The 22334-nt window shown below is 39.6% G+C and overlaps 2 protein-coding genes across 2 annotated transcripts; both read left to right on the top strand.

Annotated features, from left to right (window-relative positions):
* The first annotated feature begins 1701 nt into the window (after positions 1-1701).
* On the top strand, positions 1702-13290 carry LOC131318082 (uncharacterized). The gene is made up of 26 exons (XM_058347886.1): positions 1702-1999; positions 2233-2394; positions 3017-3182; positions 3314-3430; positions 3520-3653; positions 3746-3905; positions 4523-4590; positions 5771-5869; positions 5984-6099; positions 7059-7233; positions 7323-7433; positions 7512-7590; positions 7687-7830; positions 7949-8062; positions 8540-8661; positions 8929-9011; positions 9094-9218; positions 9326-9446; positions 9556-9693; positions 10516-10612; positions 10735-10860; positions 11625-11717; positions 11809-11914; positions 12230-12376; positions 12485-12567; positions 12663-13290. Exons 1-26 carry the CDS (start codon positions 1844-1846, stop codon positions 12783-12785), a joined length of 3165 nt encoding a protein of 1054 aa, XP_058203869.1. The 5' UTR covers positions 1702-1843; the 3' UTR covers positions 12786-13290.
* Positions 13291-14650: 1360 nt separating this feature from the next.
* Positions 14651-20510, top strand: LOC131318116 (stress response protein NST1). The gene is made up of 2 exons (XM_058347943.1): positions 14651-15250; positions 20022-20510. The coding sequence occupies exons 1-2, from the start codon at positions 14858-14860 to the stop codon at positions 20190-20192; spliced, it is 564 nt and encodes a 187-aa protein (XP_058203926.1). The 5' UTR covers positions 14651-14857; the 3' UTR covers positions 20193-20510.
* Positions 20511-22334: the final 1824 nt, after the last annotated feature.

Raw genomic sequence — 22334 nt, forward strand, 5'->3', positions numbered from 1 at the left:
GTAATTGACGACTCAAATTTTCATCGTATGGTAAATGATTCTCTAATCTGTATGCTTTTAACTCCTATCCGAATTATTTGTGCCGAGACGAAAGATCGGATGCCGCTTGCCACCCTCTTGATAAGAAGTGCTTGGTAGCATCCTGGGGCAGTTTTTTTTAGTACTGCACTACTTTTTCTTTTCTTTTCTTTTTTTAGGGAAATTGCAGAACAATAGAATAATGACTTGAAAAGAGCAATGGGTTTTTTTAAAATCCATTTTCCTACTTTTTAATTATTTTTATTTACGTGGAAATATTAAGATTGTCTTTCGTACAAAAAGTAAAAAACAGTAATATGGATGAGGATAAAATAATAGTGCGAATAATAATTTATAGTAGTAAAAAAGTACATAAAAAATAGGAGAATATTATCCAACCCATTTCCTTATCTCTATTTTTCATTTATTAAAAAAAATCATTTAGTACTTTTCAAAACTCAACTTCCTTGAATTTAAGTTAAAAAATACTATTATTTTTAGTATTATGAACACTACCCATCTAATTTTAGAGATATAATGGATTTCAAAAGTGTAAAAAAAAAATTTCCTCCAAAATATGATGTTAAATGTTGTCTTTAATTATCACGGGAGTTGAACACTTCCTCCATGAGAATTGAAACTTAGACCTCTCAGAAGAGTGAGGAACCAACGACAGTAACTTCTTAAAAAAAGTGTAAAGGTTAAACTCTCCAAAACTAAGATAGTTTAGTGCAGTGCTCATTCTTTGGGAAAAAGGGTCCAAAGGTAGCATCGTCCCATATTTTGATACGAAAAATCTATGAGTACCGACCATTGGGGGAGAGAAAACGTACCGACGGCCGCCGGCGGGCGGTCTCCGGCCACCGGACGGCCGATCCGAGCCGTTCAAAAATTCTAAAAAATAAAACCGAGGGGGTCAACGCGGTAATCAAGGGCATCCGAGGTGTTTAGGGTGCTTGATCAAAGCACCCTTTTTTCGTGTATATATGTACACACATATATACACGAAAAAAGGGTGCTTTGATCAAGCACCCTAAACACCTCGGATGCCCTTGATTCCCGCGCTGACCCCCTCGGTTTTATTTTTTAGAATTTTTGAACGGCTCGGATCGGCCGTCCGGTGGCCGGAGACGGCCCGCCGGCGGCCGGCGGTACGTTTTCCCTCCCCGTGGTCGGTACATATAGCAACACTCTGCATTTTGATAATGGTTAGAGAGGCTCTAAATCGAAGAAGAATACAAATACTTCAACATGATTGGCGTGGTTACTCGTAGTAGCAGTGATTTGGCCGCAGTCTACTGCACCGTGGCCTCAAAACTATTTTTAGGTGCCGCGAACTTGTTATCTCCGCGAGTTCCACATAATCGTCGGCCGAGATCTTGAACGGTATGGCCGCAAGCTCTTTACACATTAGACCACAAACTTTTGCATTAGGTCGCAAACTTTTGTCTTGTGGCCACAAACTTTTGTGTTGTAACCGCAAAGTTTTTCTCACGGTCTTTTGTCTTGTGACTGCAAACTTTTGTATTGTAACGGCAAACTTTTTCCTCATGGAACAGTCTGTGATGGACGTAAACTTTTGCATTTTGCCGCCAACTTTAATTGCATAGCCGCAGACTCGACACTGGTATTTCAAAGAAACAGAAGGCGTTAAGTGTAATTTACCCTCAGTTTCATCAAGGTCGTTTCCGTACCCTCTCTCTCTCTCTTCCCTTCTCCCGCCACCCCCTCTCTCTCTCCAAACCCTAATGTAAACTCTGCGCTTCGGCTCAAACTTGCAGCTGCAAAAACAACACTTATACACAGTCAAAAGTCGCATCCAGTTATGGCTTCAGACACGTTGAACGGACCAACGAACTTGAAAGTGAGAGAACTACTGAAGGAGGTCCAGCTCGACTACTCCCCTTCCTTCACTAAGCTCGTCGACGACACCGTTTCAGCCATCAAAGACGCCATTGACAGAATCCCCCAAGACTTACAGGTTCGTTTACGAAACCCTATCCTCCTTTCCGTTCACCCAAAAAGTTTGAATTTTTCTGCTTCGTTTTCCTCACTTGACAAACATAGACCACTAATTCACAATCTGTTTGGTACTTACAAACCCATTTTTTTCACCGGATATATATATATATATTTGCATAGTTTTGTCAATTGACGAACAGAGACAACTGATCCACAATCTATTTTGTATTTTGGTGTGTTGATGTTTGGTAGGTTACAGCAGATGTTGCACCGGGTTTTGTCAGAGATATTGGTGCCGACAAAGTGGAATTTACGTTCAAGAAGCCGATATCTGTAGAAATTGGGGGTAGTTATTCGATGCGTTGCATTGCTAAGCCGGATGTGAATGTGGATGTTTTTGTTCGAATGCCAAAGGTATACTTCTCAATCAGACAGTTTACATTAATTTTTGTGGAAGTTATTGGGTAGTGATTATAAAGGCCTGGAGTTTATCACATGTTAGGGATGGCATCTTAGTGTAATGCTACTGGCACCTTTGGGCGGTGGCAGAACTAGAATTCTTATTTAGGGGTGCCAAATTTTAAAAGATAAACCACGTGAAATATGTTACCATGCAAGATTAAAACTTCACAAGTTTATTTGGAAGATAAAGTTCACTTCTTCTATTGTTAAAGTAAAAGCTCAACGTATTGGAGGAAAACAAAGTCACAACGTAATATATGTTTTCTTTCCGTATTAAATCGGGTTCAATGCTTGTATAGGGGGTGGCAATATACTATAAAATTTTGCTACAAAATGTTTCTCTAGGATATGTGTGGTGGTAATAAGAAAAACTGGGGGTGCCATGGCACCTGCCTTTGGGCAAATGGACTTTTTTGATGTTAATTATGACACGTCAGTTTTATGTTGCCAAATGCTTACACAAAGTGGTTTCATAATTCCACATGACAATCATCAAACCAGTTCAGCATCTTTAAGTTTGTTCTATATAATGGAGTTCAATGTTTGAAATACTCATACCTATTTCCTATGGCAGGAGATGTTCCATGAGAAGGATTATTTAAATCATCGTTACCATGCCAAAAGATTTCTTTACCTTTGCATAATAAAGAGGTATCTCAAACTTTCTTCAGTAGCTGAGAAGGTTGAATGGTCCACGTTTCAAAACGAGTCTAGGAAGCCTATATTGGTTGTCCATCCAGGTGTGCTGCTCTGTGACTCTCTATCCCCCTTTTTCCGTTTTTTGTAGTTCATGGATTTTGAAAAATTGGTCTGAGAGGCCACTTCCCTGTCCTCCATTATCATCGGAAAGGAAATTTCTCTTGTGATGTAGCTATGAGGATTGCTGAAGCCCCTATTGTTTTGTTAAGGATAATTCCCACAGCAACATTGGTATTTAACGTAGTAAAGTTGAACATGAAGCGGAACAACATTCGTGCTCTGAATCAAGGTATTGTGTGCTCACCATTTTGAGTACAGTGCTGCTTTGAATTCTGTGCTGCGTGACTGAACAATTATTCTTTTCTGAATTTCTACAAGGGGCTGTTCTTCAACCTACTCCGAAGTACAATAGTAGTATACTAGAAGACTTGTTCCTCGAGGATAATGCAGAATTTGTCAGAAGAACTTTTCTTGGCTGGAATGAACTAGGAGAGGCTTTGATTTTGCTCAAAGTATGTGTTCCTGGTACCTTTGAAATATTAAGTTTCAGCGCGATATGTCCATGTATTTACATGGATTTTTGGATTCTGTTTTAATGGTGTAGGTTTGGGCTCGGCAAAGAAGTTCAATATATACCCATGATTGCTTAAGTGGATTCCTAATTTCTGTCATAATGGCGTACCTTGCATCAAAATCTGGTGGGAATCGCATAAAGAAGTCAATGAACACAATGCAGATATTTCGAGTCATGATGGATTTCATTGGTATGCAAAGTTTTCCGCCTTTCCCTTTGCCTGTGCTACATGGACTTGCGTAATAGTATCTAAATCTCACTGAAACCTTATGATACTGGTTGCATCAAAAAGTTCAATATGGGTGTGGGGACAAAGTCTGAATGTTGAATCTAATAGGATGCTGTATATTATTACTAGGTAATACGTTGTTAATTTGTTGTATACTTTATGTAAAATGGAATAGCGGAGAATTTTGAGATTTCGATTTCCCATACAAGTGAATAGTTAGAATGATAGATGATACAAGTGTCTCCATTGGAGACAAGGGTCAGTCACCTATCCCACACCTTCACCAAAGTGTTGAATGTTCGATATGGGTACTTATATAGTTATAAATAGGTTAGAAGAGTCCATGTCACATAGCGCTTTACTGTTTAGAATTTTGGCACCACCTCATTGAATATAGCAAGAGGTGTAAATAATTTATTTTCCCCAAATTTTTACTTTGTATAACCTCATCATTTCGTTGAAATAATGTGGTCTCTTCCTTTTGAACTAACAACTGGTTCCTTTTTTTATAAGCATTCACGACAGTTACGCAAATGGTACGCTTTCTGATTAGCAAATTTTTGTACATACTTTTGCAGCTGCTTCAAAAGTATGGGAGACTGGGCTCTTTTTCCATCCCCAAGGCGAGTGGAATACTTCCAAGGAGGTACGTTCATGGACTTTGTGGGTAATTGGTAGTGAAATTGTTGAATCGGGAATGCCTATGAAGATAGTTACTAAATGCCTGTATCCTTGCTGGCTTAGTTTTGTCCCCGAGGGGAATGCATTTGTATTTTGGTGGTTCATATGTCACCTCATGAGGTTAACATGTGGCGCCATCATCCTGAGGATGTTGTGGAAGGGGATGTGGCGCGACAGCCACATCGTAGGTGTACACCTTAGTTGCACGAAGCGGGAACGGGTGCTGGAGTGGAAGCGGAAGCGGGTGCGGGAGTGGAAGCGGAAGCGGGGGCGGGAGTGGGGGAATATAGAATCTCCCAAGGTTGGGAGCGTGAGAGGAGTGTGTTCATATATTATGAAAATAATGTAGCATAGAGTATTCACTTTGAAAAGTACAATAATTTAGGATGTAAAAATATGGGCCAAGTCCTCCATAAGTGTAAGAAATGGGCTAGTGGTACAATATATGATTTTCTTTTCAAGATATCATGACTTAGGCTACATATATGAGTTCATCAAAGACCAATTAATAAGGCCAAGTGATAAATCCCTGTTTTTCTATACAAATATCATACAAAGCTCCCATCTTCGTAAGGAGTGAGCTCCCATCTTTATGGGAGCAGGCTCCTGTCAAGCTCCTTAGTTGGGAGCGCAAAAGCGGGCTCCCAAGGCGGGAGCGGCACCACTTTAGGAACTCCCTGCAACTAAGGTGTACACTGCTGCTACCAATAACCTTTATAAACACATACACATACCTGTGTGTTTGTGTGTGGTTGATGGTTAGAAGTGAGTGTTTGGCCTTCTTCAAATCAGGGTTAATTCCCTTCTTTTCAGTACAAGGAAGCATATTATTCACACATATAACTTAGACGCACAATGAGAGAGAAATTGCAGCAATTCGTAATAACCTGCAGGTTTCTACCTTTGAATTTCTTTTCCTGCCTAATTAGCCTTAATGATATTGAAAACCTCTGGACTTTAAGTACATCGAGTACATTTACCTTTGAACTTATGTGTCAAACTCCATTGTTATATTTGGAAGCCTAGAAGTTCATAACATAATCCCTTCTGCTTTGTTGTTGTGTATATTCTGTTTCTTTGTGGTTTTGGTGTTACATTATGGCTCTAATAGTTTCTATTTACCTGTTCTGCCATTTGAGTTGCAGGAAAGGAGGACATCTTTACAGTCATTTCCAGTAATCATGTGCGACCAGTTTGCTGGCTTTAATTTGACATTCCGCATGACAAAGGGTGGTTTTCTTGAGGTACTATTTGTGCTTTTATACATTTATTATGGGGCTTTAGTTACAGTTATGGATCTCTGTTGTCTCCTATTTGCGAGGCAAAGTGCACTCATCTGAAATTTCTCCTTATTTCAGCTCCGAAATGAGGCTGCTCTGACCATTAGTGGCATTGATAAGTGCAGAGATGGTGGATTCGATGAGGTTTTTATGACCAAAGTTGACTTTCCTGCTAAATATGACTACTGCATAAGGTTTGTCCTCTTCAGATAACGCTTGCAAAATTGGTACTTACAGAAAACTGCTGATAAAATATTGCACTGCTTGTCAGTTACTGAGCTACAATATGTATAACTGAGAAATAAAACTGTGTCTGATTTTGCTTTCTTTTTAAAAATTGATTGGCTGAAGTGATCATTACTACCGTTAGTTGAACCATCAATCCAATTCATGTGTCAACGCTATGCTCCAATGGTATGCTGACTCTTCCTCGATGAATCAGTTGATTCAGCTGTCATCCTTATATTCCTCCAAGTGTAACTGTAACATATCATATGGATTACATGCTCCAGAGTCCAGAGGTGGAGGCGAAGAGACCCAATGCAGCCTCAGTGATAGTGAGACAGTTACAGTGACAAGCCTATGACTAATTGATATGGAGATTGTGGTTGTTGTGTTGTTTTGAAAGTACCCGTGGGGGTTATAACTGTTTAAGGCTAAGCGTGAGCAAAATGGGTTTTGTTTTTTCAAGCATGGACCCTCTTGTAGCACTCAAATGTCTAATGATGTTTAGAGTCTGCTTAGACGAGCTTGCGACTTTGGTGTGGTTGTCTGTACTTGAATATAATCGTTTATATCCAGGGGAGGTGCCTGAAACCTCCAATATTAGAACATGGGTTTGCAGACTCCCATTGGTTGGGTTTTAATTAGTCGGCTAATGGCATGGAGAATGCAAGAGGGAGTTATAAACAAATTCTGCTGGTTGAGATTCCGTGAAGAATGAGAAGATGTTTGCAGTAAGATAATAAGCAATGCATGTGTGCTTTTGGCTCTCAACATTGCGAATTTGATAGGGCAATGCATATTTTGGTTAGTCAGTAGAAATCATGGATATACTAGGAAGGTTTCGATGTTTTGTGCTTGTCAATTTGCAAGGCTTCTTCCTTCTCTGTTTTCATCTGCACGTATTTATTCCCCTTCTGTGCTCTCTTAGGTTGAACTTGAAGGGGTCTACAGAAGTCAATGCCTTGGGATTTTGCTCGGACGACGAATGTTGGAGATCGTATGAGCAGAAAGTACTTTCTCTGATGCATCAAGGGTTAAATGATAGAGCAAAGGTCATCCGTGTTATTTGGAGGAACACTCCTTTAGGATGCAATTTGGAAGATGTATGAAATCTATCAGTTGATCGTTGATAAAACTTTTTGTTCTTTGGCTGGATAATAGATTAATTTGTTTCACTATTCCATTATCCTAGGGTTTGTCTATGTTTGATAGAGAGCCATTGCTCATCGGGATTTCAGTCAACACTTTAGAGAATGCTCTTAGAGTCGTTGACATTGGTCCAAATGCCGAGAACAAAAATGAGGTATTTGACTTTGATTCTGTCTTCTGTATTCCGCTTATGCTGTCGATGCATGTGGTAATGGAATATGTTTGGCACTAGGCTCTCAAATTCCGGAAGTTTTGGGGAGATAAGGCAGAGCTGCGGAGATTTAAAGATGGCACAATTGCAGAAAGCACCGGTAAGGAATTCATGTAGTCTTGTGATTGCTCCAAGGTTCTGTTCACTTTTGTTGTTGTGATGATTAACTTGCCGACCATGTCATTTTGAATTGTAGTGTGGGAATGCAAGCAATGGGAAAGACATCTTATTATAAAGAGCATTTCAGAGCATGTTCTGATGCGTCATCTTTCCCTTTCACAAGAAAGTATCACAACCATTGTGGATCAACTTGATTTTTCTCTTTGCTATGGCAATGAAGGTGGAACAACTTGGCCATTGACTGCTTGTAGTTTTTGGAATGGTTTTTAGTTGTTAATTCCATGTTTCCATTTTATCTTGGGAATTATTCTGAAATTAGTAAAACTGTTTGTTTTCAGATCCTTTATCATTTTCTGCAAGTTTACTTGAGGCATTTGGGGTTTTGTCGAAGCATTTGCGTCTTCTTGATGACATTCCCTTGACGGTATCAAGTGTGCAGCCTCTAGATCCAGGTTTCCTTTCGCAGCCCAAATTGCCAATTCTCTACTACTGCATAGATTTACAAGGATATGTTTATGTTATCATCTTTTGCCACTGTAATACTGGATAGTAAAGTTATACGAACAGGGCCTATTTGACTTGCAGTCCTTTTGATTTGGTTCACTGATATGTGGAACAATGAAAGTTACAAATCAAGCCAAATTAGTTTTATGGGGCTCCACATTTTTGTTGAGGGATATACATACCTGGCTGGGAAAACTGAATGGTTTAAGCACTTAGATATACAAGAAAATAAGAAAGAAGTACACTAGCACACCATCAAATTTTTTAATAAATGTCTTGCCCTACTATTAGATGAATTGTATCTGCTCACTACTAAAGCCTTATTTTGAATCTTGTAATTTTTTAAATGTTCAATATGGTTGATTGTTTTGCTTGTTGTACATAGTTAAATCCTAAAAATGCTTGATACTTACCACAAGTCACAGCTTTCAGGTTCACATCTGTCTTCCCTCCCAAACCTCATCCCTTGGCTCTTGAAAAAGGTGTCAAACAAAGGTTCCAAAGCCTCACTTCATCCTGCATTCAATCTCTTGAAGTTATGATCCAGGTATGATAGCAGCTGGTTTGATTTAGTTTTGTTATCATTTCCTGATTGGTTTGACGGCATATGTCCCTTGAGTTTCTAAATTTTTTGAGGTATATGGGGGCTGCTATTTTAGTGGTAAACTTTCTGAGAGCAGCCACTTGTGCATATATTGCCAAAGTTTAGGTCAATCTCCAGTCCTCTCCGCCCATATCGGTTGGGGATTACATGGTTCTTGTTATTGTGTTGTGTTCTTGACTTATTCTCGAAGTACTTTTTCTTTTGGTTCAGTTGGAAGGTTCTGGGAACTGGCCAATGGGTGATGTAGCCGTTGAGAAGACTAAATCTGCATTCCTTCTCAAAATTGGTCAAAGGTTCGCTGTGATGCCGTAGTTTAGATGCAAAATTGCCTCTTAACTCTTGAGAGTAACTTATGTGGTGATGCTATTTTGGCAGCCTCCAGAGCAATTGGGGAATGATATGTAATGCTACTGAGGATGATGTGGTTGTTTTCACATCTGGATATGCATTTCGACTTAAAATTTTGCATGAAAAAGGGCTTACCTTGACGAAATGGCCAAGTGAGAAACAATAATTTTTGTTTTCGATTTTGTATCTTTTTCATTGAAGAGTGCATCAGTAGGACCCTTGTAGTGGTGTACTCATTCGTGCAAGTTTAAATTTGAAGTGGGAAGTAATCAAGTGAAACGGGTCCCATCAACCGACAAGATCCTTTACATGCGGAGCCAGCATGCGAGCATGATTAATGGTTTACAAGGTCGTTACCCAATCTATGGGCCTGTTGTTCGGTAAGATATTTAATTTGCCTTTAGCCATCTCATTTTCCCCTCCCTTTCCCCTCCAACTCTGGGTTGAGTTCTTTCCCCTCCAACTTTGCATGCATGTTTGTTTTTGAAGGCTTGCAAAACGCTGGGTTGCTGCACATCTTCTTTCAACTTCCTTGGGGGAGGAAGCAATTGAGCTGTTGGTTGCTTATCTTTTTCTGAAGCCTTTGCCATTTCATGCTCCTTCCTCACGGATCACTGGATTTCTAAGGTTTTGTTCCTTTGTCCTATTGTGTGGTACCGTTTCATTTACCCATGACTACTTCACTTACCCGGCCCTGTTCTCCCCTTTTCTTCCCCCATGTATGTTGATTCGGTTCCCTACTGTCTGACTTACATGTTTTTTTTTTCTTTCTTTCTTTCTATACATGCACTATTTGTGATAGTTAATTTCTTTTTAAAATACTTATTTGCCAAATTGTTAGAAGGAGTTTTGAAAGATGTGTTTGAATGAGAGGAAAATAAAGAAGGATTTGTGCTCAGAATTTATTCATCAGATGGAATATTCCTCAGTCAAATTCCTCCAGTTGGTATGATTTATAGCTCTTTTGAATGGAAGGTGTTGGGAACAAAAGTGGTCATTTTGGTGCTCGAGGAGGCAGTAGTGTTTGTAGTGGTGGTTTTGAGACTGGAAATAGGGGTTGTGGCTGTGGTTTATATTTTTGTCGGTTTGGTGTGTTTTCACAGTGGCGGATGGGATTGTAGTGCTGTAGTTGCTGAGTGCAGCTTTTGGTGGTTTCTGTAAAACAATTGTATATCATGGATGTCGTAGATCTACCAAAAGAAATCCTGGTAATTGTGAAGGCACTGTTTAGCCTGCAAGGGCTAAACTTCTTTCTATGCAGTTTAACCTTCTTGAAACCTCTTAAGTTGCTGTATTTGTAGTTTGTACTTGCATTTATCAAATTCTATGACTAGAGTTTTGGTTTGGTGTTGATTGCTGCCTATCTTTTATCATAGCTGGGTTTCACAATTCAACTGTTTCTTTAATGCTAAAATAACCATTTCTTATGTATGCGTACTCAATTGACAGGTTCTTAAGATTACTGTCGGAGTATGACTGGGCCTTTTCTGCTTTAGTTGTTGACATAAATGGTGATTTGACGCTGAATGACGAAAAAGAGGTCAATGTAAGTGCCATAAGTTGAGGCAGTTTGCCATTGCAAGTTGGATTTTATTTTTAGTTCCTTTATATCACTTTGCTCAGTTGTAATGTTCTAGATAAATCATTATTTATATTCTCATATGATAGGGAAACTTTATATCGAGTAGAAAAGCCTACGAAGAAAACATGCAAAATGCAAGCCCAGCCATGTTCTTGGCTACTGCTTACGACAAGGTATCTGAAGCTTGGACCAGATCATCACCAACCTCATCAGTGAGTGTCTAATTCAAACTCAATTTGGTCGCTTTATGATTTATTGTACCTCTGCTGGTACTGCCTATCTCAGAAATATGTGCCACATTGCCTTCACCCTCAGATTATTTTTTACATTTTGTTCCTTTGGAATGATGAATAGTGTGATTTGAAAGACTGGATTTGTCTGATGCCCAAGACCTAGTCACAAATGACATTATTTTGTCAGTAGGGATTGTAATATCATATTTGTTGCAACTATGTCGACTCATGTTCTCTTAAATAGCAATGCAGTGTCAAGTGGATATCGTAAGTTTTTCTGAGCATTGAAAGTCGTATTTAAGATATTAGTTTATTTCGTCTTAGAGATACCTTTTGATTACTCCGTGAGGCATAGCACTGCAGCCCTAAATCGAAATATGATGACTTAGTTGATCTAAACAGGAAAAAAGAAGTTACTTTGCATACAGAATGTCACAGTAAAGGATCTCCTGAAAGACAGTTGTGCCCTCTTTCATGAGTGCCTTTTACGAATGTTTCTCAATGCAAATGTGTGTGCTGGCATTACCAGAATAAAAAGAAAACAAAATAAGTGAATAAAAAGAAAACAAAATAAGTGAATGGTGAACCAGACATGTTTGCTTATTCTGCACATTGTGCGGTTGCTTATTTTTAAGAATGAGCAAATAAGTCGGTGAACCAAACAAGTTTGTGTTGAATATGCTAAACCAGAGGGTCTTCTTTCTTTGAATTGATTATTTCTGTGGATACTGTTCATGTTAAAGGAACTTAGAAGATTGGCGGCTTACGCAAAAAGCAGTGCAAATTTGTTAGCAAAACTCAACTTGGAGGATCAACTTGATTCGTACAGATGGGAGGTCAGTAACAACACACGTGTCACATTCAACTTTTTGTTTACAGGTGTTGTTGCGTCCTTAATATCTTGATGTATTTCCTGGCTTGCTGCAGTGCCTTTTCCGAACTCCTTTGAGCAACTACAATGCCATTGTGCTTCTCCACAGGGATAGATTGCCTTACCCACAACATCTTCTCTTCCCTTCTGAAGTGAACCAAGGTATTTTGTGCTCTTCCTTCCTGTCTTTCTGTCAAAAGCCTTCTTCAGGCTCTGTTTGGTTACAGTTTACACATTTTTTGTAAAATTGTTCGGTTGGTAGTTTACTTAATTATTTTTTCTTGAACTGTTGGAAAGGGGGAAAAAAGCCCAAATATGAGATGATATTAAAAGGATGTTTGCTAATTCTGAAAACTATTTTTTGCTAGGAAATTTGAATAATGAGTTTTTGTGTTTTCAAATCTATATAGAAATAAAATATAAAGTTGATTCCGAATTTTTAAGAATTGAAATTCTATGCTTGCACATTTTTGGTAGGGATGCACGTGGTACGTGGGAAGCCAAGCAAGAAATTCCATCCCTTTCTATTGCCTGGAGACATGAAAGGGAGCTTAGAGGAACTGAAACATAAGCTGATGGTGAACTTTGATCCTCTGAGATGCTTTGTTGGTGATATAGAGGCAAGTATCATTCGCAAAAAATCTTTTTCTTCATTCAAATATAGGACCGTCTGTCATTGTTCTGAGCCTTGGAGAGGAGAGCTAATTTTGTCCTCATTGCATCTCCAGAAAGAGTTCCCCAACAAGTTCAAAGTTTGGTATGATTCGCTTGGGGGTGATGCTATTGGCTTAACGTGGGAGCAATCGGGATCAAAGGTACATCAAGATCCGTCCTTTCTTTTTTCACGCTAAGGATGATTTAAAAGTACCTCACCCCTTTATTTGTTCGTTTCCTTTTTCTTTGGGGGCAGAAACGGGGACGAGAAGAAATAGCTGAGGAAGAAGATCTGTTTAATGTACTAAAATCTGTTGGTGAGGCTGGGAAAGGTTTCGTGAGGAGTATTTATCTTCCCAAGGCCCCAAAGCTAAAATAATTAAAATATTTCACCCTTGGGAGGTCTGGGATTTCAGAAAACAGTGAAGGTGGTTTTGTGGTGTTATTGATTACAAGTGTTCGATTAGTGAAATTGGTTGCCTCAGTTTTGTTCCCAGTGGCTCATACTTGGGAGGTGCAAGTGTTTTTCCCCGGTGATTATTCAGTGCTCTTGGAGCCCCACTACGTGGTGCTTCAAGTGCTTCTCCACCACACATTGGTGTGGGAGCCACGCACTTTGTGATGGAGTCCACACAAATGTGTGGTGAAGAAGGCCCTTGGAACACCACATGGCGGTACTTCAGGAGCAATTTTTTTTTTTCCCCTCTTTTTTTTTTTTTCTTTTCTTTTTGGTTTTTCTATTATTTAAGAGATCATGGAGCCAAAGTGGCATTTTTGTGTATTAGGCTTGGTGGAGAAACAATACAAGGAATAACAGTTTTGTCTCTGTAGAATATGGCCACCTTGTGAGTGTAGGGTATTATTTACAAAGAGTTATTTTTGTTTGTGTGCTTGATATGGTCATATATCTGTTGCTTTAATGAAGGTCCTATTTATTTGTGCTCTTATCAATCATGTTCGATGAATATGCCTCGGTTAGCTTTTTTGTCCTGCAGTTGTTTCCTCGAGAACCCAAGGCACTTTGTGATGAGATGGATTTGGGTCGTTTAGTAATTTGAAAGAAGTGTAAGCCGCCGCCGCCACCCGCAAACGGGTAGGGGACGTGTATACACTTGTTCCTTTTCGGAAGAACACAATCGTAGTTACATTAAAAAAAGGAAAGCAACAAAAGACATATAACATTAACACTTCCACAGTTATAACACGTATGATCTTGTCGTATAATAGAAGTTTAAATTTTGAAGAATTCACAAATGGTTTTTCTGTCACACACATTGCAACCACCATAAGGGCCATTTGATTAGCCAAATGGAAGGATGAAATTGAATATTTATTCTGCAGAGCTCAATTTTCAGCGTTTAAATGCAACAATTATTATATCAAACCAAGAACATGAATTACTCTCCTCCGTAAGATGTAACTAATCGTTCGACAAAACCTCTAACTTGGCAATTACTAATTCCTAGTCATGAAATATTAGACAGCCTCCACTTTTAATTGCGTAAAGTAAACATGACCTTAAAATGTAAAGGTTTTCTATGACGATAGAAGGACAGGAAAGATCACTGTGATGTTAGGGATAATTGAAGGATGCAATGTGTATTTTTGTCAGAAGCCAATTTAAAGTTTCAAACTAGGAAATTGATTTTGGTATTCTAGTTTTAGCCACAGGTACTCCACTTTGTGCATTGATCATATGAGAAAACAAAACTAAAAGTGGAGTGTCATTGGCTTAAAGTAGAGTGTCAAAATCACATTCCTTCAAGCTATACCCGGAAAAGAAAGTTCAGATGAAAAAATAATACTAGTAGCAAATTTTCTCTGCTCGGTTTCCATTTTCAGAGGAAAATAAAACGAATATATAAAGTTAAGTACAACATATTTTTCTTTACGCTTCCTAAAAATTTGACATTATTAATTGACATCTAACTAAAAACACACCATCCAATAGCATGGACTTGTGATTAGGAGATGATGGTCATGGATAGTCAGACCGTGTATTCATGATCCTATTAGCTTAGCTCCGCACTATGTGTTTGAAGTTAATAAATCTTTATCATTTGCCGATCAAAAAAAAATAGTAAGGGCTTGTGGGGTTCTACAACCTATTTTGGCGATTAATCGGATATGTACAAGTGCTTATTTCATACCAATTGATAGCCGGTCATAAATTGTGTACGATTCATCTTATTTAAAGACAAAAGTACAAATTTTAAATTTCTACACGATGTTCAATCAAAGTGATTTTTTCATAAATTATTTATATTGGAACCTACAAAATAGGAGTAAATGGTTTGGATCTTCTGGATAAAAGTGCAAAATTCAAGCTAATTGATACAGCTCCGGACACACTTACACTAATTTGTATGTGTAGCAAATTAATATGTGCCTTGCTTCTTGTCTCTTACTTTTCCCTGTTTACAGAACGCAACCCTAAGCATCCGTACAACAATGGCGACGACCCGAGCTCTCCTCCTCCGACCACAGCAAACCCTGACCCTAATCCAAACCCACCTCCTCCGATCCCTATCCACCTCTCCTCCAAACCACCAATTCCTATCCGCAAATGATTTCCTCAACAGCTGGACCCCTCACACCGACCCCAAACAGGCCGAGGCCGAGCTCGCGCTCCTGAGGCGCGATTACGCGAAGAAGGTGAAGGCCTATCGCAAGGAGTACATAGAGGAGGTGGAGTTGCAGAGGATCGAGAAGCAGCGCAAGGACGAGGCCAAGAGGGAGGCTATGAGGATCGCCAACGAGGAGCGGAGGGCGGCGAAGGTCGCGTCTAAGAAGGCGAAGGCGGCAGAGAGGGAGGTCGCGGAGGAGGAGTTCAGGCAAACCCTAGTATGTCACTCTGGGCTTTTACCTGTTGTAGGATATTTTTTCTGGGTCATGCTATTTTTGGCTACTGTATCTTTAGGGTGCTTTTCCGCTATATTATTGGACTATATGCTAATGACAATTGTTGAAGTTGTTCATGCTAGATGGTGTATTTTAGTTGACGTAGAATGACCTGCCTAGAAATCCGTAAGCATATGGGCTTTAGTCCATTTAGTTAGCAGCAACGCCCCCTTTAGTCACATAATTTCCCAGTAGTGCCCTCCGCTCGCACTCTCAATCCTCGTTGTGTGCTCGTGCTCCCAATCTTTGCTCTCACAAATTTTAGTAGTTTTTTAGAAAAATTTTGGAAGACGCTTTCCTGCTCAAGCATGCAAATTATGTGACTTAGCTCTGCCCCCATATTATTTCAAAGGAACCTTGCATTGTACCAATATCAATAGTATATGATAATGAAGAAATTAAGTGTAGGAGTTTTCAGGGGAAAGTTGGAATCATGGATCCTTCCCTAGCTCCTTGTGTTTTAGGAGTGGTTAAATTGCACATCATGCCAAAAAGATTAGAACTTCAGTACCATTTTAATGTATTCAATGCACTTTTCACATGTTCTTATGCACTGTTCACGTGTTCCAGTGTACAATTTGTACCATACTCGCCATCTTGGGTAGCATTTTTTCTTATTTTTTGACTGTTGTTGTTGAGCTTATGTAACATCTAGATATATATGTAATTATCACTAATTGAACTGAGAGAACTCACGAGGAAAGGGTGACAACTAAGAAATCACATGTTCTGCCATTTTTATTCGATTAAGTAGTGGAGTACACTGAATTGAGCTGATGATTTGCGGTAATGGTGTAGGATTGTGTTTTGAAATCCCATTTCTAGGGCCTTCCCTTCTTAGTATGGAACTTGGTAATCGATCATCGATGTAGGTTGAATGCTGCACTATCTCCAGTAAAATCGGTTTATTTGTTCTTTTAAAATTGAAGGTTTGCATTGGATATGTGTAAACGATTCAACTAGTTTATCAGCAAGCACAACCCATGCTAATGGATTATCAAGTTGATTATCATGAATATTACATGCTTCAAATGCTGGATGCAGAAATCAAATTAAAAGCTCCAAAAAAAAAAAAAAAAAAAAACATGAAATGGCATCACCTCTAGGGTAGTGTCATCCACAACTAGCACGATAAACCCACTAACTTGTATGGGCTGGGTACAGTGCTAGCTTATGGCAACATGGATATGGAAAAACTCCTTACATTCATGTAAGAGGCTTAGAGGTCATGTTTTAAGAGGTCGGGATGTAGTTACTTAGTTGAATGGTGATAAAGAAGTAGTAGTTTTTCAGCTTCAAGCTTTAGGGATCAAGGGGCAAGCGAAGCTGAATGGTGTGTGTATTTGAATGTGTAGATCATATGGCATGACCTGGTAGGTTGAATTTGTGTGGCTCAAGTTTTTGATTGCACTTTCCTGGATCTACCATAGTGACATTTTTTTGGTATTTGCCCTATAAGTTTCCTTCCGTGAATTTGAAGGAGGTGCCATTTTTGGGGTTCAGACAGTAGCTAGAGATAAAACATGAGAAAAGAGGGAAAAAAATAAAAAAGGATTGCCCCTTTCTTGGAGTAATGAGGTTTTGAACCTGCTTCTCGAGCTGCATGATTGTTTTGCTGGACTAGCATTCAATCATTCCATATGCGGCACAAATTATCCATTTGACATTCCATTACCCTAGCCTTCAAATGTTGTGAAATCACAATAATGGTTAATAGAAATTGTGCTCTTAAACTTCTTAAGGAACGGAATTTGTATAGGTGCAGAGTCGTGTAAAGTTTAACTCCAAGGAGCATCCAGTCATTGTCACATTTGCTTCGGGACTCACAAAGGGCGGCTAACTTGGAGGAGAAGAAATTTAGGAAATGCAAGGTAACTGGTGCCCTTGAGGAGAACTGCAGGCTGAGGGATACACCACCATCTTCTTCATTAACTATGGAGCTGTACTGCGCGTGCACTTTAAGGCTATTGCATTGAACCGACAAAATTTCATCAAATCGTTGGAGGTATTGATATGTTTGACTCTATGCAAAGTGGAGCTATGGGCAGTTCTGAATCCTGATTTTCCTAAAAAAGTTACTGTTCTTTGTGTTGGTCCAAATAGCCGGACAAACTGTGAAGCTGGAGAATTCATTTACTCTTAGGGGTTTAGTTTTTCCTTTCTCATTAGGTGTTAGTGCAGTTACTTCACGGACATTGGCGATATAACCGCACCCATGCATGCATTTACATGTTTCTCTGACACTGTTTTTGGGGGTTTGAATCTCCACGGGGTCTGTTGGGATTCAGAAGTCCTACCTCATGGACAAGTTCGCTGATTCTTTAACTCTTCGCCATGGAAAAGTTTATGGATTCTGTTGTTAGGAAAAGAAGAAAGTGTATAGGGTGTGAATTAACCCTAACACAGTATTATCTTATTTATATTAAGAGAGAACTCAATACAAGATTAAGTTAACCAATGTGGGACTAAGACTAATACTCATCAATATTCTCACACTCTCCCTCAAGCTGGAGAATAGATATCATAAAGACCCAGCTTGCTGCACAACGACTCTAACTGAGGCTTGAACAATGACTTAGTAAACATGTCAGCCAACTGAGCGCTAGTAGTCACGAACGGGGTAGCTATCACACCACCAATTAGATGACAATCAACCTCAATATGTTTAGTCCTCTCATGAAATATAGAATTGGATGCAATGTGAATAGCTGCTTGGTTATTACAGTACAAAGGCATAAACAACTGCACACTCTGAATCCTATCTCCTCGAGAAATGACCGCAACCATACAACCTCACACGTGTGTGCTATTGCTCTATACTCTGCTTCAGCACTAGATCGGGCAACTACTGTCTGCTTCTTTCTCTTCCAATTGACAAGATTTCCACCAAGGATATACAATATCCTGTAGTGGATCTCCTATCTAATGGTCATCCTACTCAATCCGAATCAGTGAACGCGTCAACGCGTAAATGTCCACTCGCTCGATAAAACAAACCACCTCCTGGATGTGACTTAAGATACTTCACAATTCTGATAACTGACTCCCAATGTGGATGACGAGGAGCAGACATGAACTGACTAACCATACTCATTGCGAAAGAGATATCTGGACGTGTAATCGTAAGGTAATTCAACTTACCAACTAAACGGCGATACTGATCAGAATTGGAGAGCAACTTCCCCTGGTCAACACACAATGTGATGTTGGGATCCATCGGAGTCTCAACAGGCCTAGTTCCCAACAAACTAGCATCCTCAAGAATATCCAACACATACTTCCTCTGTGATAAGCTAATACCATCTTTAGATCGTGCCACCTCAATATCTAAAAAGTATCGTAGTTTTTCCAAATCCTTAGTATGAAACTGCTGATGGAAGAAAGCTTTTAGCTCATCAATACCTCGCTAATCATCACCAGTAATGATAATGTCATCCATATATACAATCAATAAGACTTTTCCTCAGTCCGATGTGAGAGAGAACACAGAGTGATCAGACTGACTGCGATGCATACCAAATCACAAAACGTCATCACTAAACTTGCCAAACCATGCTCTAGGAGACCGCTTAAGCCCATATAGGGCTTTACGAAGACGATATACCTGAGTACGCTCCCCCTGAGCAACAAACTCCTGTGGTTGCTCCATGTAGACTTCTTCATGGAGATCCCCATGGAGGAAGACATTTTTGACATCTAACTGAAATAATGGCCAACCCAGATTCGTTGCAAGAGAAATAAGGATCCGAACAGAACCAAGTTTGGCAACGGGAGAAAACATCTCCGAATAATCAACACCATAAGTCTGAGTGTAGCCTTTGGCAACCAGGCGCCCGACAAGCTTTATAGCCCTCAACAGTGCCATCAGAAAGATACTTGACAGTGAATACCCAATGACAACCAACAGTGGTTTTACCAGCAGGAAGAGGAACTAGCTCCCATGTGCCATTCTGATGAAGAGCAGACATCTCATCCTCCATAGCTATCTGCCACTCAGAAACAGATAAGGCCTCCTGAACAGTGTTAGGAACGAAAACGGACGAAACAGAAGTAGAAAAAGCACAAAGGGCAGGAGAAGGTCAAAACCAGTCGATTTGGGTTGACAACAACGATAAGGAGGACTGCAAGGTTGGACGACGATTGTAACAGGTATGATTTAGGTTTTTTTTTTGGAAGGTTTAGAGGCTGCGATTTAGGTTTTAGGGGCTGCAATTGGGTATTGTGGTATTTGGGTGTGATGCTAGGGTTTCGGTGGGGGTTATGACAAGAACAGATGAGACGACGGCGTATTGCAGCGGCAGCATATTGTGGTGGCTAAGTTTAGGGTTGTGGTGGTTTAGGGTTAGAGTTAAAGTGGGGCTCTGATACCATGTTGTTAGGAAAAGAAGAAAGTGTATAGGGTGTGAATTAACCCTAACACAGTAATATCTTATTTATATTAAGAGAGAACTCAATACAAGATTAAGTTAACCAATGTGGGACTAAGACTAATACTCATCAACTTTTTTCTTTCTCTGTGAGAGTAGTTTTGGGAGCCGCCGAGCCAGAGTTGTTCGTCAGAACAGATTGACTTGTCCTGTCCAGTTGTCCGAGCATTTTACACTATTTCTTGAATCGATTTCTTGTGCTTTATTCATGTTTTTTCTCACATGCTATCCTTGTTGATCGGTTATCTTTGCCGTATCCTGACGTGTTTCACTATGCATGGGTGCAGTTAAAAGAAAGAACACAGAAGCTTGAATATTGGAGGTTGAAAGAGAAACAAATCGAAGAGAAGAAGAAAGAGAAGAAAGAACTTCTGCGTCGGAAAAGTTCCATGTGGGTAGATGAAGCTGAGTTGGAGAAGACGATACTGCAAGTCATTGTCGATACCAGGCCCCTCTGAGCAACACTGTTGCAGAAATGCACCTTGGTGGTGGTAGGAAGTTTATGTGGGATTGTCAAATTCCTTGGTACATGTTTCAAGCGGTAAAATGACATGCCAATGACATTTTAGGAATCGAGGGACATTTTAGGAATCTTGGGTCCTAGTGGTGTGTTTTTTGATTGAAATGAAAGACAACAAGAAGCTACATCATTATCTACAATGTACAAGTATTCTGTTTGTGTAGCTTGGCTTTACAATAGAGCTATCTCAGCAAGCGGTATTCTTGAGTCTATTTCGTTCTTCTATTAAATCTGGTGGGAAAACATTATTGAATAAGTATTTCATGTGTTGCGTTTCAATTAGGAAATTACACTAATGCCCTTGTATTTTGCGGAGTTCAAAAATTACTGATTTTCTAACTCAGTTACGTTTACTTTCAGTACCGGGAAGTTTTACAGATGTATACAGCTTAGACATGTATTCTTCGAGACCTTTGACCCATCGGCATCAGGGGTACTTGAGTGCTAGGAGAAAGGAGGTCAAAAGTCCAAGCCCCCCTCTAAAGTGTTAATTTAACTATTTTAACAATAAAAAAGAAAGAAAGAAAATAAACTCAAGTCGAACATAGACAAAGGCTGGATTTCATAATAATCGTAGACACAGGACTCCTCCTCCTGTATTCTCTGGCTAATTGTTCCCTCCAAGCATTTCCATTTAGTCCAAATTTGGTTTTTACCATGACTGTGTCTATAACATATGTTAAAAACCCAGGTCAAGGCAGACTACTTTACCCGAAGCAGTGGTTCCAGTTGATGCTCTTAATGTTGCCAGTGATGTCGTAGATGACACACCCCATCTAGATGATACTATGCAAGTCGATGTCCCTATAGACATTCCCGTTTATATACCTACGCCCTTTCCTTCTGTCGGTTCCAAAAATGAGAATCATATTAAAGCTGCGCAAGAGTGGGAGAACACTTTACTGGTGTTGGCCAAAGATTTAAGAGTGTTCGTGATTTTCGTGAGGCCCTGCGTAAATATTCTGTTGCACATCAGTTTGCTTTGGTGTACAAGAAGAATGAAAGTGAGAGTGTGACTGTCAAATGCAAAGCATAAGGATGCCCGTGGAGAATTCATGCATTGAAGCTGGCAACCACCCAATTATTCTGTGTTAACAGAATGAATCCCACTCATACACGCGAAGGGGCAACACTGACGACGGGGCATCAGGCGACTAGAAATTGTGTTGCTGATATCATCAAGGAGAAACTGAAAGTCAACGCCAATTACCATCCAAAGGATATAGTCAATGACATTAAACAAGAACATGGAATTGAACTGAAGTACTATCAGGCATGGCGCCGGAAAGAGATTGCAAAAGAGCAGCTTCAGGGTTCATATAAGAAGGCATACAAGCAGTTACCGTCTTACAGACAAATCCTGGTAGTTTTGCTACTTTTACCACTAAGGAAGACTCAAGCTTTCATCCCCTGTTTGTATCGTTTCATGCGTCTTTGTATGGCTTCGAACACGGTTGTCGCCCTCTGCTTTTCCTTGATAGCACGCCCTTAAAGTCAAAATACCAAGGCACATTGTTGGCGGCAACAGCTGCCGAAGGTGATGATGGGATTTTTCCTGTAGCTTTTTCTATTGTCGTTGCGGAAACCGATGATAACTGGCATTGGTTTTCGGTGCAACTGAAGTCTGCATTTTCAACAGCTCAGAGCTTAACATTTGTGGGCCCGTGGCAGATAGAGATTTTTCACGAAATGACTCAAAAAATAATTTTAAAACTAATGGACAGCTTGGATCGTTTGTGGGAACCCTTAGTGGGCCCTACGGAGCCGTCACGAAGGTGCACAGATTGTTATGTGAAGCCCACATTGAATTCCTCACAGATATTCTAAGCTGTTTAATATTTTTAAAATAATTTTTCAAGTGGTTCCATGAACACTAGGCTCTATTTCGAACTTAAGGAAAGAAAAATTAAAAAAATTCCCTTCTATTATTGTTTGGTTGGAATAGATATAAAGAAGAAAATACAAATTTCAACTTCAATGAATAGTAAATTTGTCCTCCTATTTTCCACCAATTTTCTTTTCTTTTTCCTTAGTTTCCAAACACATAAATACGGAAGATGCTAGGGACACAACAATTTTT

The sequence above is a fragment of the Rhododendron vialii genome, chromosome 2a (assembly GCF_030253575.1).
Source record: "Rhododendron vialii isolate Sample 1 chromosome 2a, ASM3025357v1".
Classification (NCBI taxonomy): Eukaryota; Viridiplantae; Streptophyta; class Magnoliopsida; order Ericales; family Ericaceae; genus Rhododendron; species Rhododendron vialii.

What these genes read in the sequence shown, in the direction of transcription:
- LOC131318082 (XM_058347886.1), top strand. Translation starts at nt 1,844, where the DNA reads ATGGCTTCAGACACGTTGAACGGACCAACGAACTTGAAAGTGAGAGAA. An exon ending in CACAATTGCAGAAAGCACCG is followed by an intron (nt 7,591 to 7,686) that starts GTAAGGAATTCA and finishes TTTGAATTGTAG; the next exon opens with TGTGGGAATGCAAGCAATGG. An exon ending in GGGAGCAATCGGGATCAAAG is followed by an intron (nt 12,568 to 12,662) that starts GTACATCAAGAT and finishes CTTTGGGGGCAG; the next exon opens with AAACGGGGACGAGAAGAAAT.
- LOC131318116 (XM_058347943.1), top strand. Translation starts at nt 14,858, where the DNA reads ATGGCGACGACCCGAGCTCTCCTCCTCCGACCACAGCAAACCCTGACC. An exon ending in AGGAGTTCAGGCAAACCCTA is followed by an intron (nt 15,251 to 20,021) that starts GTATGTCACTCT and finishes GCATGGGTGCAG; the next exon opens with TTAAAAGAAAGAACACAGAA.